Source organism: Fulvia fulva, chromosome 1 (assembly GCF_020509005.1).
Source record: "Fulvia fulva chromosome 1, complete sequence".
Taxonomy (NCBI): Eukaryota; Fungi; Ascomycota; class Dothideomycetes; order Mycosphaerellales; family Mycosphaerellaceae; genus Fulvia; species Fulvia fulva.
The window spans coordinates 146,574-162,180 of NC_063012.1; the positions used below are offsets into that span (position 1 = coordinate 146,574).

General features: G+C 53.7%; 10 protein-coding genes across 10 annotated transcripts; 7 read left to right on the plus strand and 3 right to left on the minus strand.

The window, feature by feature from the left end:
- Positions 1–153: 153 nt before the first annotated feature.
- CLAFUR5_00027 (Maltose O-acetyltransferase) lies at positions 154–878 on the plus strand (the record flags this gene model as incomplete). Its single annotated transcript, XM_047899175.1, has 2 exons — positions 154–218; positions 302–878. 2 exons carry the CDS (start codon positions 154–156, stop codon positions 876–878), a joined length of 642 nt encoding a protein of 213 aa, XP_047756073.1.
- A 789-nt stretch (positions 879–1,667) lies between these two features.
- CLAFUR5_00028 (uncharacterized protein) lies at positions 1,668–1,907 on the plus strand (the record flags this gene model as incomplete). The annotated part of the gene is made up of 1 exon (XM_047899176.1): positions 1,668–1,907. One exon carries the CDS (start codon positions 1,668–1,670, stop codon positions 1,905–1,907), a length of 240 nt encoding a protein of 79 aa, XP_047756074.1.
- Positions 1,908–2,381: 474 nt separating this feature from the next.
- Positions 2,382–3,278, plus strand: CLAFUR5_00029 (uncharacterized protein; the record flags this gene model as incomplete). Its single annotated transcript, XM_047899177.1, has 1 exon — positions 2,382–3,278. The coding sequence occupies one exon, from the start codon at positions 2,382–2,384 to the stop codon at positions 3,276–3,278; it is 897 nt and encodes a 298-aa protein (XP_047756075.1).
- Positions 3,279–4,874: 1,596 nt separating this feature from the next.
- On the plus strand, positions 4,875–5,552 carry CLAFUR5_00030 (uncharacterized protein; the record flags this gene model as incomplete). Its single annotated transcript, XM_047899178.1, is given in 2 exon segments — positions 4,875–4,979; positions 4,992–5,552. The coding sequence occupies 2 exon segments, from the start codon at positions 4,875–4,877 to the stop codon at positions 5,550–5,552; spliced, it is 666 nt and encodes a 221-aa protein (XP_047757229.1).
- Positions 5,553–5,863: 311 nt separating this feature from the next.
- Positions 5,864–6,541, plus strand: CLAFUR5_00031 (uncharacterized protein; the record flags this gene model as incomplete). The annotated part of the gene is made up of 1 exon (XM_047899179.1): positions 5,864–6,541. One exon carries the CDS (start codon positions 5,864–5,866, stop codon positions 6,539–6,541), a length of 678 nt encoding a protein of 225 aa, XP_047757228.1.
- A 377-nt stretch (positions 6,542–6,918) lies between these two features.
- Positions 6,919–8,510, minus strand: CLAFUR5_00032 (putative 26S proteasome regulatory subunit rpn7; the record flags this gene model as incomplete). The annotated part of the gene is made up of 2 exons (XM_047899180.1): positions 6,919–7,012; positions 7,069–8,510. The coding sequence occupies 2 exons, from the start codon at positions 8,508–8,510 to the stop codon at positions 6,919–6,921; spliced, it is 1,536 nt and encodes a 511-aa protein (XP_047757227.1).
- A 572-nt stretch (positions 8,511–9,082) lies between these two features.
- Positions 9,083–10,636, plus strand: CLAFUR5_00033 (mRNA cap guanine-N7 methyltransferase; the record flags this gene model as incomplete). The annotated part of the gene is made up of 1 exon (XM_047899181.1): positions 9,083–10,636. One exon carries the CDS (start codon positions 9,083–9,085, stop codon positions 10,634–10,636), a length of 1,554 nt encoding a protein of 517 aa, XP_047757226.1.
- A 622-nt stretch (positions 10,637–11,258) lies between these two features.
- CLAFUR5_00034 (Ecp4) lies at positions 11,259–11,675 on the minus strand (the record flags this gene model as incomplete). The annotated part of the gene is made up of 2 exons (XM_047899182.1): positions 11,259–11,340; positions 11,398–11,675. 2 exons carry the CDS (start codon positions 11,673–11,675, stop codon positions 11,259–11,261), a joined length of 360 nt encoding a protein of 119 aa, XP_047757225.1.
- Positions 11,676–12,726: 1,051 nt separating this feature from the next.
- On the plus strand, positions 12,727–13,792 carry CLAFUR5_00035 (S-methyl-5'-thioadenosine phosphorylase; the record flags this gene model as incomplete). The annotated part of the gene is made up of 2 exons (XM_047899183.1): positions 12,727–12,826; positions 12,882–13,792. 2 exons carry the CDS (start codon positions 12,727–12,729, stop codon positions 13,790–13,792), a joined length of 1,011 nt encoding a protein of 336 aa, XP_047757224.1.
- Positions 13,793–14,076: 284 nt separating this feature from the next.
- Positions 14,077–14,697, minus strand: CLAFUR5_00036 (uncharacterized protein; the record flags this gene model as incomplete). The annotated part of the gene is made up of 1 exon (XM_047899184.1): positions 14,077–14,697. The coding sequence occupies one exon, from the start codon at positions 14,695–14,697 to the stop codon at positions 14,077–14,079; it is 621 nt and encodes a 206-aa protein (XP_047757223.1).
- Positions 14,698–15,607: the final 910 nt, after the last annotated feature.

The window sequence follows — 15,607 nt, forward strand, 5'->3', positions numbered from 1 at the left end:
CATACCGCAGACCTCAACTCAACAACTTTCCTACAAAACGTAGATTGCACGTTCGCGTGCTTGCAGTTTCCTAAGATCTCAAACTGGCTCTCTGAATCATCCTAAGGTGTCGAAGACCCATTACGTATGCGAGACCAATCAAGACCGGCAACAATGGCAGCAACCCAGAAAGACCCCGAACAAATCGCACTAGCCCGCAATCTAAAGCATGTGCCACGGTGCGATGAATACGAAAAGATGATCTCCGGCATGCTTTCAGTCCTCTCCTATCTCCAACCCCATGGCTGCCTTATCCTGACAGCACCACCAGCTACAACTCCCTCGACCTAACCTTAGAAGAAGCCCGCTACCAAGCCCGCAAACAAACCCACGAATACAACCAATCCTTCCCCGCCATCCGCGGGGCCCTAGGCAAAGAACGCCTCGAAAGACTAAAAAATCTCCTAGGTCACATCGCCGACGATCAAGCCTACATCGAGCCCCCTTTCCAAGTAGACTACGGCGCCAACATCTCCATCGGCACCCGCTTCTACGCGAACTTCAACCTCTGCATCCTCGACTGCGGGCTCGTCACCATCGGGGACCGCGTCATCATGGGGCCGCATGTGAGCATCTTTGCGGCGACGCATGAGGTTGAGGTGCAGTCACGACGGGAGAATGTGGAGTATGCGAAGCCGGTGGTTATCGGGGATGATTGCTGGATCGGGGGGCATGTGGTGATTTTACCCGGGGTGAGGGTTGGGAAGGGTGTCACCGTGGCGGCGGGGAGTATTGTGACGAAGAGTGTGGAGGATTGGAGTGTGGTTATGGGGCAGCCCGCGAGGGTTGTGAAGAAGGTACAGCCGGTGGAGGATGTGGTGGAAGAGGTGCAGGGTTAGGGTGGGTGTGGAGTGTTTCGAGGTGGATGTGTCGGGAGACAGCAGCTTCGGTCAAGTCGGGGGTCTCAATGTCCGGATGAACGAAGGCGTGCTTCCTGCCAGAGTAGACATGACCCCCGGCAGGACATTTCGACCTCTCCGCCACCGTATTGAATACACAGGCAGCGAAAGCGGTCTTCGTCAAAGATTCAGCAGGAGACAACATGAATGAGCCAGAGAAGAAATGTGACACGAGGATGGTATACGCCTCTTGACCAGCCCAAGCATTTGCCCAAGAAGAACACAAGCCAAGGTCTCGCGGCATGACCTATGTACATCAAGATGAGGAAGAGGTGAAGAAGAAGCGACTATCGACTCAGCTGTACTTCGCGCGATTCTTTGAAGTTCCTAACAAATCCTACGGCTTACTACGCGCAGAGAATCCCGGCTGTGCTGTTGAGGAGACATGAGAACAGGTCCACAAGACGGGCCTAGATGGCTTGCAATCTTGACAGCTCAAAGCATGTTGACTAGCAAGTTCGGCGACGGCCATTGTGAATTGGAGAGATATGCACTTTTGCAAAGTACACGGACTCATCATTGCTTTGGGTCAAGATACAAACAAAGACGACTTTACAGAGGATGAAGCGGTCGACCCGACTGACGACACCAGTCATTGATCACAAAGCGCCATATCAAGTGCTTTGCGAAGAACATTAAGCTGCAGCCACTGGAAAGGTCGATATGTTTGCTGGCTCGATACATATCTACCACGCTAAGTCCTTCCCATAATGCACCATACTAACAGCAATGACATCGAAGGTTGTCGACTACATGCACATTCTCGAAGGCCGAAGTGGGACTTTCTCTATCCATGCTAACACGCCAGCGATTGGCACCCGCAAGTGCGATATCTGCGTGGGCGTGTACTTCCCTCTCAACAGGGATAGACTGTTCGTTGCGCACGTCAATACTTGCATCATACCAAACGACTGGGACGAGCATCAGAAGAACAATCCGGTCGACTACTCTCAAGAATTGGGTTCATGACAGACTGAAGAAAGCTGCTAGCGATGGTGGCTGGACTTCAGCGGACATCGACCTTACCAAGATCATTCTGGTATGTTCCAACTGTAACGGACAACCTGCTGTGGGCACTTTCGTCGTCCAGGCCATTCAAGCTTTCCTGGGCATGACCAGCGACCCAGTCGTGCACGACAAGTGTCATGGCTTCGTTGTGGACCCAACGATATGAGAGACTATTCTGATGCCAGTGGAAGGGTTTCAGGGTCTTGTGAGAAGGGCGACAGTTTTAGGGGAGAGTCGTCATCGATGGACTCAGGAGATCGATGGTCAGATGCATGACTTCAGGGCTAAGCATATCAAGGAGGCGGAGGGTTTGGAGAAATGGGAGTTTGCGTTGCAGGAGAATACTGTTCCTATGGCTCAACGCCAGAACTACATAGCTGGAGAACGGTGGTAGAATGGGTGCGTACAAGCGACTATGAACAATTTGTCGTGCTCATGATTCCAGAACGATCCGGTCCAGGCGACTTAGACCCCAAAGTCAGCATACCGCTGCAGAACAATGCAATCCTGGACAAACAGGATATTTGCTGCCTCACATACAATAATCCATATCCTCCCATCGCGGCACGAAAGCTCCAAGCAGTATCAAGGTCAGCAGCATCCATGAAGACCATCAAGTATCGACACATCCGCGAGAAATATGGTGGTACATTCTCAAACTATGCTCTAACCTCTCCAATCGGTACCAGGAATTGTCTTACCTGCGTTGGAGTCTACTTCCCTGTAAGCGACCAGGAGTGCTTTGTAGCGCACATCAACGCCGCTGTCATCCCCGAGGATTATCTGGACTACAAGGACGAGTATGGAAACAACTACATGACTCCTCGCGACTGCGAAAGTGCCGAAGAGGAAGAAGGCATTCGGAACATGGTCTCCGAGAAGCTTAAGCAGGCTGCTAAAGCAGGTGGCTGGAAAGCGACTGGAGTCGACAGGACCGGGGTCATAGTGGTGTGCTCAGAATATGATGGCGAAGCAAAAGTGGGCAAAGTCGTCGTTCAGGCTATCAGAAACTTCCTGGGTATGGGCGATGAACTCAAGGTGCACGACCAATGCCACGGCTTTGTGGTGGATGTGAGCGGCGGTCCGCCTCTGCTGCTGGAGGAGAAGGACTTTCCTGGAGTGATTGATATGCTGGACGAGGACGTGGATGGGGTGTGGGAGCAGTTAGTCAACGGTGAGGTTCTTCGCTTCGAAGCCGAAGACCTTCCGGTTACCAAAGACGTTCTAGTCAAAGGCCTTCTAGTCAAAGGCGTGGGTGATTGGGAGGTCTTCTTCAGGGATGGGGCTATTCCCATGGTGAAGCGCAAGCTCTTGGTGCAAGACACAACTTGACTTGGAATCTAGTGGAGATATCAATGTGATTCGATGGCTTTTGAGGCTTTTGCTTATGTGAACGTCAACTCTGCCACAGCACATTGTGTCCGTTCGTCAATGATTGTGCTCATTGTAAGGCTCTTTGGCATGACGCGAGTAAAAGTCCGCCTGAATCAAACCGGACCCAAAGTCATGCAGACATCGCCCACCAAAGGGAGTAACGAGAGCACACTAGGCTGCACATGTTTCTTGGCGCTTCAAGAATGCTTCGCTTAGTGCGGAAATCTGTTAGTTGACGCTGGGTGCGCCATGCAATCTTGAGAAGTACTAATTCATGCTGTATACTGCTCTCCGCTTGCAAGTCATGAGCCCTTGGACCGTGAATCCCTCTTTTTTTCCAGGATTCGCGAGAGACTATGTCATGCAGCAAGCAACCCGTGGAAATCGAGAAGCTCGTCAAAAGTTCCTTTCCGCTACTGTAGCTACAAAAGCAATATACTTGCCACGCCATGTCATATTTATCGTGCAGCGGACAGCAATGTCGACATTACTATGCAGGACACTGCGATCGTGTCTTGCGACCCAACCATCACATGCCGTCACGTTGCAATGAACATCGGCGGTGTCGCCCCTACAACCTCAAATGTGAGAACCATAGGCACACGCGGCTGCCTCACATGTGTTGGACTCTACTTCCCCAACGACAAAGACCGCTGCTTCACAGCCCACATCAACGCCTTCATCGAGCCCAACAACTTCATCTCTCTTATCAGCACTGCTCGAGACCTCCCTTGCATCTGAAAAGGTACCAAGGGTGAGCAGGTCAAAGCTAGAGTGCTCTCTGTGCTGAAAGAGTCCGCTATTGGAGCAAAATGGGGCCCGGACAAAGTCGATACTGACAGATGGATCATGGTGTGACCATTGCCCGGAGCGCCAAACACAGGTGAATACATCAATGATGCGGCCCAGGAGTTCCTCAGCTGCGACGCTATCGATCCTCGTACTGACTGCCATGGTTTCATCGTTGATCCGGTTCATCGTGAAGTAGTCTGGCTACGTTTCGTTGACATCAACAAGTCGATGCATGGCGACGCCCTTGACAATGGGTCAGGAACGTAGGAACAGGTGGTCAGTAGGACGATGCGTATGATCAAGGCCGACGCCATGGCTCTGTGGGGGCCTGAGGGCAGGTCCTTCTGCAATTTTGGGGTGAAGCGAAATGACGAGGCCGGGGTGAATGGACATGCAGAAGTTGTGTGGAAGGGCCAAGCCAGGGATGTCTGGATAGAAGTGGATTGCGTTGCTTGTGCGCTCGTCCTCGGACCATGGTAAGCTGTCACCATTGCTGTGACAATCGCGGATGTATTCCTGTAGTCTAATTAAGCCACGACTGTCCGCTGGAGGTCATTGGAAGCAGTATCACCAGACTATGGCGAGACGAGTTGTGGCTCTGCCGATGATCAGCTTGTTAACGAACAGACATGCGTCTAACATGTCTGCCAACAACACGGCGGCCTTGCCCAAACCCTTTCATCGCCATGCCAGCTTGTTTGCTGCTGCGGCATACAAGAGCATTGACACCCACTCCAACTCCCATAAACCTCACCACCTGCCATGCGAACAATAAAGTACCGGCACATACCAGAAAACCACGGTGGAGTCTACCCGAGATCCTCATCCCTTACCGACCTCATCGGCACCTACAACTGCATCACATGTGTAGGCGTGTAGTTCCCCATCAGTAATACCCACTGCTTCGTTGCCCACATCAATGCTTACATTCTGCCCAAGGACTATGACAGCCAGCAGCTCCTCGACGACCCCTTGCCGCGAGACTGCAGCGGAAGTGAGGGCGAGGAAGTGAAGAGGAGAGTGCTGGAGAAGCTGCAGAAAGTCAGCGATGATCATGACTTCAAGCCATTGGAGGTTGATCTGGCGAGTCTGATCTTGATTTGTCCCAGGTACGATGGGCAGTCGAACACGTCGACTTTTGTCGTCGAAGCGATTGAGGAGTTTCTAGGCCGTGGGAAGTTACCGGTAGATCGGACGTGCCATGGGTTCGTTCACGATGCTGCGCCTGATGCGAACACAATCTACCTCAAGGGTACTTTTGATGAATCAAGGGTCGAGAACGGGCGTTGGACAGAGGCTGGAAGGTTTCCTGATGGTACAGCCAAAGATCCCGTAAAGTTTTACGCCCTTGAAGAGAGGGCAAAGGGGTGTGGACAATGGAAGATCGAGCTGTCGCGAGGTCAAAAGCTCCCCACGGGATACGCAGGCAAGCTGTTCTAGTGTGAACTGTGTGCATATCCAGTGGTACGGTGTTCGAGCACATGCATTGGCCAGTCGAGAATATCTCACCCACCACATCCGCTCTTTGTTGACCTGGTGGTTGTCATCATTCGCGAGCTCGGAACCATACTAGGCCTGTTTGTGATCATAGGGAATTGTGCTCGCGTGAATGGACTCTATGCTGCACCTTGCCACGGCCTGGCTTTCATGATCAACCAGCTCAGCAAAGGGCGTACGGGAAAGTGTTTGCTGTTCCCCCCATATCACTCTCCACAGATCCAGCCGTGTAACACCTACTCTGCATCGCCATAATGTCCCAGGACCAGGTTGAGGACCCCAAGATACAATTCCGAAACGTGCCAGAAGGCAGAGGGAAACTCTTCCCTCTCAGATCCGAACAGAGCACGCAATCACCAAGCTCAGAATCCACACCCTTATGCTTCGGAACTCGCAACTGCTCCTCCTGCGTAGGCCTCTTCCTCCCCCTTCCAAACCAAGGATGTGCATACGTCGCCCACATCAACGCCTGGGTCTTGTCCACCGACGACAAGGGCAAAGAAGGTTACGACCGCATTCCCAGCTTATCAGAAGGAAATCGGTTCAGAGCAGAAGTATTGAGAAAGTTCCAGTCCGTGTTCGCAAAGCATAGCTGGGTAATAGCCGATATCGACGCCGCAGGCGTCACTCTGGTCTGCCCTAAACTCTACGATGGCGGCAGCTGGGACTACTCCACAGGATGGTACGTGGTAGACGCCATCAGAGACCTCCTCGCCAGGCCGCCGGGGCTACAGTGTGATTCGCTTGCACATGGGTTCGTTTTCGATCCCGTTGACGGGGAGATGGAGAACTTGCCGATCTCAGGCTCGAGGCAGGATTCTTTCAGCACTAAGATTTGGGTGCAGAAAGCGGACGGGTTGGAATGGGAGTATGGTGTTGTTGATGAGGTGGAGGGGTTGGATGATTGGGAGATTCAGGCGGAGAGGCCGTGATGGGCTGGTGTGTAGTCTGGTGGATCTGTCGAGTAGCGAGGATCGGAGGGAACGTTCGGTACTCTTCCACAAATTGAAAAATTGGTGTGTTGCTGTCATAAAAGCCGTCTGAAGAATCCGACGCATGAAACCTTTCGAACTGAATGGTACTGCACACCTTTGCGTACGCCGTGCCATAGCCCTCGGAATGATACCTTCTTTCCCGTGGAGGCTTTCTACGTTACGATGCATTACGAGCTCTATGTTGGTGTGTGATACACTTTTTTGAGACCTGCCTGCGCCTCGCTATGCGTGTCTCTCGACACTGCTCATCAGCAAATATGGTACATCATCGTTAGAGTGGCATGCCTTGCTACGCTCGGAGTAGTGCAGCAGCTTCAGCCACGCTCGCTTCCACGTAGACGCACGACCTGGCCGTACTTCTGTAGCTTCGTGATGAGCTGGTCACCCTGCTTGACCACGTCGTTGTACCTAGATATCGTTGTCAGCATTGCGCCACCTCGTGTGCTGTCGGGATCAACACTTACTGCTTGTTCTTGTCGTCCGCCCGCTGTGTCTCGATGATGCCTCGCACGCGATCGATAGTGCAAGGCAACCTCTGGCTGGCAATGAACGGTGCCAGATCCTTGTCCAACCAATTCACGCTTACGCCGAAGCTGCTGGCCATGCTGTCGAGTCCCACGACCTTGTAGCTCTGGAGCAGCTGAGCGTAAGCTCGCAACCGCATCTCTCTCACGAACCAGCTCTTGTGCTCGTACAAGTATCGATCTGTCGCCAGGAAGTTCTGCTCGACCGCAGCGAGAGACGTGAAGAAGCTGGCATAGTTGCCGTTGTACAGACTCTGGATCATGGTCGCAAGAGGACGGAAGTCGACCTTTGGCTCGGCCTTGGCTTGAGCCTCCGCTGAAGCTGAACCAGATGCGAGGGTTGTAAGATTGACTGCTGTCGGCTTTGGCGTTGTGGTTGAGTCGACCTTCATGGCATCGTCCTCGGCCGAAGGACCTGCCGATGCTGCACCGCCCAGTGCGGAAAGACGGTCCGAGTCACTCTCGCTGCCGAACACAGCACGCACTTCTGGTGCATCTACAACTTTGGTCTTGAAGTCGCGGCGTGGGAGAGACACAGCTCCGGCAAGCGTGGCGTACACAACCAAAGAGCTGTATGTGCAGAGTTCCGTGGATGTGAATGTCGAAAGAGAATCGAGAAGCATAGGAGCTGCAAGGTTGTGTGCGCGAATGGTGAGAAGATGCAGACCTTGGTAGGCCTTCAGGCGATTCCGGCGGTCCCAGTCACCACCGCTCTCCACCAACTGCGAAGCGCGGTCGACATTCTTCTTGACAAGCAGCTTGTCATCGAAGAACAGACCAAGCCGGATGATGGCGAGAACAATGTCGATCTTGGTGCCGAGGATGCCCGTCTTCTCGAACAGTTTCTCGAACTCCTCCAACGCCTTGTCCTTGTCACCCACTCTCGCGTAGAACTCGGCGCGCTTTCCTCGCGCAGTCTGAATCTCAGTCTCTCCGGCCTGCTCCAAAGCATCGTCTTCCTCTTTTTGTATGGCAGCCAGCTCCCTCTCGTTGTCCTTGCGCAGCTCCTCGTACAACGCCTCGTCCCAAGGCAGCTCGAACGACGAGTCCGTCTTGCCACCGAGCACGCCCACTATCGATGGAGCATTGATACTGCTCGTCCGTCGTAATGTGGCGATGGGTGGTGCTGCAGAAGAGTTCGTGTTTGCGCGACTGATGGTTGGTGATAGAACAGCGCTGCCTTCGCCAGCTGCGTTGAGCTTGCCTGTTTGAGGAGGTGCTAGGTAGGCGTAGAGAGGGGCCATCTTGTGCTCGCGGATGTCATGTTGGAGTGCTTCGAGAGATGTCTGTTTGAACGCCTTGTCGGTGGTGGGCGATGCGATGGCGAAGACATTCTGTGCCAGCGCCAGCGTTGGGTATGCGAGGTATTGCGGCTCACCCATCTTGGGCGGTCAGAGGAGTATAGTGGGATCAAAGGGGAATGGTGTGGATGTCGCTGAGATCGAAGACGTGGAGGGTTTATGGTGTTGCAGGCAGAAGCTGATGATGTGTTTGTTGGGTGATGTTTCGCGGTGGATGCTCACATGCCATCACCGAGCAGAGTTGCGGAAATGCCGAGCAGCTTCAAGCTTCAGGCACAACCGCGATGAGGCGTCCACTGTCGTCCACTATTTGTGCTCCAGAACTGGGTGATGCAATAGGGGAGTGCAGCAGTCACCCATCAATATTTCATGATTGCTTCTCAGAGCTTCCATCAAGTCATGTGATCTCGCGAATTGCCCTCCAAGTTAAGGTTGAGATTAGGTTGCGGGAGTGCCGAAGAGCTCCAGCTCAAGTGAGGAAGTGACAACTCTTGACACGCGAGCTCTTAACAATAGCAGAGAGTTCTGCGCTTATTCGACCTCTCGAGATATCGCATTCTAAAGGCCTCCCTTCCATATACGACTGGTCTTCACGCACCTCAAGTCTATTTACTACACCAACAAGCAACAACACACAGGGCAATACTGTTGACATGGGCGACACAGAAGAGACACAGGCACGCCGAGGCGGACAAGCAAAGCGAAAGAGAGAGACACCAGCATCGCGTGCAGCAAATAACAGCAGGAACAGCACACCAAACGCCTTCTCGCGACGAAGTCCGCCTAGGGACCCAGCACCTATCAGAGATCCAGATCCAGAGGATGATGGAGATCGGTCACCACCACGGAAACTGAAGCGCCCAGGCGCCGGAGCACGAGTCTCACAAGCCAACAGGGAAGTCATGGAGCGAGAGAGGAAGGCGCGAGAAGAGGCGGCACGCAAAGGACTGGAGGGACGACAGAAGGCTGGGGCAGAGTTGATCGCAGAGCACTATAACGCTGTCCCCGAGAGAGGACGTGACTGGCGACAAGCGGAGAGCAAGATTGCAGGATTGCGTAGTCTGAACAACTGGATCAAGTCGACACTCATCCAGAAGTTCTCAAGACCAGATATCCCGGTGGAAGATCTGAAGGTGCTGGACATGGCTTGCGGTAAAGGAGGTGATTTGGGGAAGTGGGAGAAAGCGCCACAGGTACCAGTTCTCTATGTGGGATGTGACATTGCTGGCGTATCGGTTGAGCAGGCACAGCAGCGATACAACGAGAACCTACGGAAGAGTCGAGGTCGCAACAGGAGAATGCACGCCGAGTTCTATGTACACGACACTTTCGGCCGAACTCTCGCAGACATCCCAACAATACGCAACGTCGGCTTCAATCCCAATGCCGGACCAGGACCTGGTATGATCCAAGGCGGCATGATGAGTGGAGGATTCGATGTCATCAGCATGATGTTCGCACTACATTACTCCTTTGAGAGCGAGGAACTAGCGCGGGGCATGCTGAGCAACGTCGCTGGGTCGCTCAAGAAGGGCGGAAGGTTCATCGGAGTCATGCCGAATAGCGATGTCATATCGGCCAACGTGAAGAATCTACTATCGAAGGAGACACCGAACGGCGCGACAACGAACGGCGAAGCTCCTCAGGACAGCGCCTCTGATGACGACGACTGGGATCCCGAAAAGCCCACAGAACCTGTCGCCACAGCAGACAACGACGACGACGACGACGACTGGGACCCAGAAAAGCCCGCCGACCCCGAACCCGCCCCAAAGCCCACCACCACCTCAAACTCCAACCCCGACCTCCCCGACCTCACCTGGGGCAACGAAATCTACTCAGTCCGCTTTCCCCGCAAACAACCCAACGACAAAGCTCTACCCCACGACGGCATCTTCCGCCCACCTTTCGGCTGGCGCTACCACTACCACCTCGAAGAAGCCGTCGAGGCGCCTGAATATGTCGTGCCATGGGAAGCATTCCGTGCGTTGGCTGATGAGTACGGCTTGGAAATGATGTATCGGAAGGGGTTTAGGGAGGTGTTCGAAGATGAGACGCAGGATCCTGAGTTGGGGATGCTGGCGGAGCGGATGAGGGTGTTGAGCAGGGATCGCACGGCGGGGGAGAAGAGGGATGGGTTGTTGGTGAAGGAGAGGGAGATGGAGGCGGCGGGGTTTTATCATGCGTTTTGTTTTTACAAGACTTGAGCGTGGTGCAGCTCTGGGGGCTGGATTGGAGCGAGGTAGCTTCAATGTCACTGCTCGGGACCCAAAGGGTTCTGGGAATCTTGGCCTCAGACTTGCTCGTTCCTCTGTTGCTTCACTGTGATCTCTCCGGCAGACTCGATCTGCCTCTCTTATTTCCATGCTTCAAATGGGCTCTAACCCAGGATGTGCTTTCGCGGCCCCAACAGGGCATGTGGCAGAAATAGCCAGCATGGCACAGATGTCTTCATCAACGGCAATCATGGATGTGCTGCATGCGGAACTTTCGACGAACTCACAGCTCGGGGTCTCTCTCTCGCTGCTTTTACTTTTGCTTCTGTTGAATGAGAGTGATAACGATATTTTGGGGCCTTTTGTCTTGGGGAATTGTGCTTGCAATGGACGGGTATCCGTTCGTACAACGTTAATGATATGATGCTGTTGGTGATGTATATGCTGATGTCGATGCTGATGCTGATGCAGGCTGTGGAGAAAAAGGCCGGAATATACATGTATATATATATATCTCTCTCCCTCCCCATGCATTGCTCGCTCGCTTGCTCAAGCCCAGACAGAAACCAATCACGCTTGCCTTGTCCCGATCATGCCTACAAGGTTTCCGAGATTACGGGCAAGTGACCTGCACACTCTGCCATCCACCACCAATCGGAGGCTGGCACTTCGTCTCTCCGACTGCTGGAACATGTCTAGCCACAAAGTTAGTCATTGGAGTTTTGGGGTCGTCATCTTGCACTTTGGCGTACTCCGAATCAGCCGATTCATTGCAAGCGTTGTTCGTGAACAGCTTGACAATGCAACCCGCCCTTGAGCCCTCGAGGAGCGCGTATTGCACGGAGTTCGTGTTGGCTGGGAACTGTTTGCAGCCGCCGAAGCCGTCGTCGATGGAGACTGAGGGGCTGATGAGGTTGTCCGGGGAGCAGGTGGTGTCGCCGTTGCCGTACTCGCTGAAGCGGAAGGAAGGGTCGGCGACGGCGAAGGTCAGGGTGGCGGTCAGGGCGAGGAGGGAGGTTGGAATTTGCATCTTGAAGATTGTGATGTTAGGTTCTGGTGTTGATGGAGTTGGATGCTGGTGCTGAGGACTTTACGTTAGCTGTTGAAAAGAGTGCAGGACTTCGTCCAATTTATATATCCTGCGTCACCGAGACATGTGATTCAATACGATGTTGATCATCCATTTTTTACACTTTGATCCCTGACCGTCTTCGGATGGCCGGCCTACCCGATCAAGGAGTTGCTATATGTGAGCGGTGCGTACCATCCCAGCCGGGAATCGGGTCGGGGTAGCGCGGAGCGAGGCTGTGACCAAGAAGGCAAGGGTCTGACGCCACAAATAGTATCATAAGTCCTCTGAGCTCGGCCGACTTCGACATAGATCTGGTGATAATGGCTCGATGCTGCGTTGGCTCGTTTGGGACCACCTGCCTCGTAAAGTTGGCCTGCGAGATGCTCGTGTTCAGGTCTTGGAACGAGACATGACGATTGTGCGAAAATCGCAAGCCGTCGGAGTGCGAAACGCGCTGCTGCTCTGATGGATATTCTGAGAATACGAAGTGTCAGACAAAACCTTGATATGATCATCCTAGAGGGACATATGTGCGCCAAGGTGTGGACGGAAGCCACTGGATCGAAGATGTCGAGTCGCTAAGTGTGCAGGTTCGAGGAAGCATCAAGGGCACAGGATGATTGAGGACACATCAAAAATTGGAACAGATGTCTCTTCAAGGTGTCTTCCATGCTTCCAAGAAAAAAAAGAGCGATCGTGGTCAAGTGGTTCTAGCTTGCGCCGTTGACGGCGTCTCGAGTATGCCCAGTGAGGTATGATGAGGCATGATGAGGCGTCGCGCACTGCGTCTCCCTTTCGTTCTTGTCAACACCATCAACGTGATGGATTCGTAGTCACGCTGGCCAATGCCGTGTTCCATACTCGATAGGCTCCAGATTTGGTGTTGGAATGTCTGTTGTAAGCAGAGAAGAGAGTGAAAGCGCGCGCGAACTTGTCCTTCCACTCCCACTTTGGTTGTTTAGTGAAGTGCCCCGCGATTGGTGAGCACGTCAGCCTAATATGAACTTCAATGTTCTTCCCTCAATCACTTGTTTCTGTACCACACTTCAGAAGCAGAAACATACACATTGGCTTCCGCAAGATGGCCAACATTGCAGACCACTACGATGGTAAGCACGAACCTCATCCACCTCCGCCCTCTTCATACTGACCCCCCCCCCCCAGATCCCGTCTCAATCGCTGTCATCGGCGGCACCGGTCTACAGTCCCTAGCAGACTTCACTCACGTAGCGACTCTCAAGCCAACCACACCATGGGGCACTCCCTCTTCCCCGATCTCCGTCCTCCACCACCCTTCACCCTCGACCGGCAAGCCAATCCCCATAGCTTTCCTCTCCCGACACGGCCTCCACCATGAACTCGCACCCCATGAAGTGCCAGCACGCGCCAACATTGCTGCTCTCCGTCACATCGGTGTTCGAACCATCATCGCCTTCTCCGCTGTTGGCTCTCTTCAAGAGGCCATCAAGCCTCGCGACTTTGTCGTCCCAGACCAGATCATCGACCGCACCAAGGGCATTCGACCATTCACATTCTTCGAGGGCGGTATGGTTGGTCACGTTGGCTTCGCAGACCCGTTCGACAACAAGGTCGGTGAGATTGTGAGGAAGCTAGGACACAGCTTGAATGGTGAGGGAGTGCACCTTCACGACAAGGGCACAATCATCTGCATGGAGGGACCACAGTTCAGCACAAGAGCCGAGAGCAACATGTACCGCTCATGGGGCGGGAGCGTCATCAATATGAGTGTCCTACCAGAGGCGAAGCTGGCCAGAGAGGCCGAGATTGCTTACCAGATGATCTGCATGAGCACCGACTACGACTGCTGGCACGACAGTGCTGGAGACGTGACAGTGGAGATGGTCATGGGCAACATGAAGGCTAATGCAGAGAATGCACGTCGATTCGTGGGTGCGGTTCTGGACGAGTTGAGCAAGGAAGAGCACGCGTCACTGGTTGCTGCAACTCATCTGAAGGAGCAGACCAAGTTTGCTGGGAGCATGACTGCGCCTGCTGGTCGCAGCAAGGAGGCCAAGGAGAAGCTGGAGTGGCTATTCCCAGGTTACTTCAACTGAAAGGCATGGCTACATGCACGCTACGAATCGAACGATAGAAACTACGATACCCTGCCGCGAGGCGCGATAGATCAATCAACTTGACGAAAGCTGAATACTGGCAGGCCACGAAACTTTTACCGTTGGATCCTCATGATTGCGGAGCCTTGGAAATGACCAGATCTCTGTAACTGCTACGATACATCTTGGTGCTGACATTGGCAGATCTGGACAACAAATTCTGCTACGGAGTCACGCTCCACGGCCCTTCCCTGCTTCACAAAAGCTTTCGCCTCACCAACACCTTACCACCTCGTAACCTCAGGCGCCCACTCGTCCCTCGCCGACTTCAGCTCCTCGACCAAGAACCGATACGGCCTATCACCAACCTCTTGCACCCACTGCTCTTCCAAAGAGTCACTCAGCGTAAACCCCTCGCTAGGCAGAAAATACCTCTTCCCCCTCTCCGGATCAACCACAAACCCATGACACCCCCTCACCACATCTTCATGCCCCACCCTCCCACCGAAAAAAGCAGAAATCCCATTAACCACATACCACCCCACAAACGGGGCATCCGGCCTCGGACACACCACAATGACCTTACTAGCGTCTACATCCTGCGGGTCCCAGCGCTCCTGACTAGCGATGACCTTGAGACGCGCTAGGACCTTTTCCTCCAGACGGGAGCCTTCGTCGTCTTGCACTTTGTGGAGATAGGTATATGAGCCGCCTACACGGATGGTTGCGTTGATGTGTGCGACGTAGCATTTTTCGGCGGAGATTGGGATGAAGAGGCCTACGCAGGTTTGGCAGTCGCGGGTTCCGATGGGGGAGCTGAGGGGAAATGGGCCGCCGGTGGATGGGGGGATGTTGCGGTAGTGGATTGTTTCTGGTGGTGGGGATGGGTTTGTATTGTCTTGCATTACTCGTGGTACTTTGGTACTTCGTGCCGGTAGAGAGGAGGCGCGGAGCAGGGGAGGGGGAGTATATCATCAGCAGGCAGCAAACTGGGCTTTAACATGTTTTGCTTTTGCTTTGTTACAGAAGGAGAAGGGCGATGGGGCTGGAATCGACGCGAGCGGTGCTATGCTGTGCTGCGCAGCCTCCCTCGTATCGTCCCACCTGGATTGTTGCAACGCCACTACCTTACAGATCACGTATCGTAGCTGAATGATTACACTCATGGTCACTTCCTCGATCCACCACCGATGACCCCTCATGCCATACCAGTCAATCCAGACATCGCAGTCTCTTTACTTGGACCTCCAGGCACGGGTTCGTGTTGTACGCCGCGAGACTTCTGATCGCGGGCGGGAGATTTTCGACTGTGGGGTGTTGACGGACAAGACAGGGACGAAACGTTGAGGGTCGTAGCGGGAACGGGGAGTGAGGCTGGGGATATGAAGGGGAGCGATTAGCAGAGGCAGATATATGTAATGGGAGCGGCAGGATGGTGTAGCAGTACTGGGTTACTGGTCTGGGAAAGGGCAACATGAACACAAAAGCACTTTGACTAGACACAGAGTACCCAGACTACAGACCTAGCCTTCTTCTACGACAGGGAAGCACCCCCTCAACTCATCGGGAAGCCCATCCGGAAACAAGTCCTTGGGTGCCTTCCGCTTCTTGCGGTATCTGTCTGTGGCATTCCTCAGGTGCCCCAGCGTCGATTCCCTCAACTTATCCGGAACCTTAGCGCCAATGCGATGCTCAATCCGTACCACATTCCTGATCGCCGATATGCCTTCACGCACATTGCTGAGAGCACTGGAAGCCTCCAAAGTCAGCCTACTGACACGCTCGGCCCACATCCATCCTTCCTCGATGGCCTCC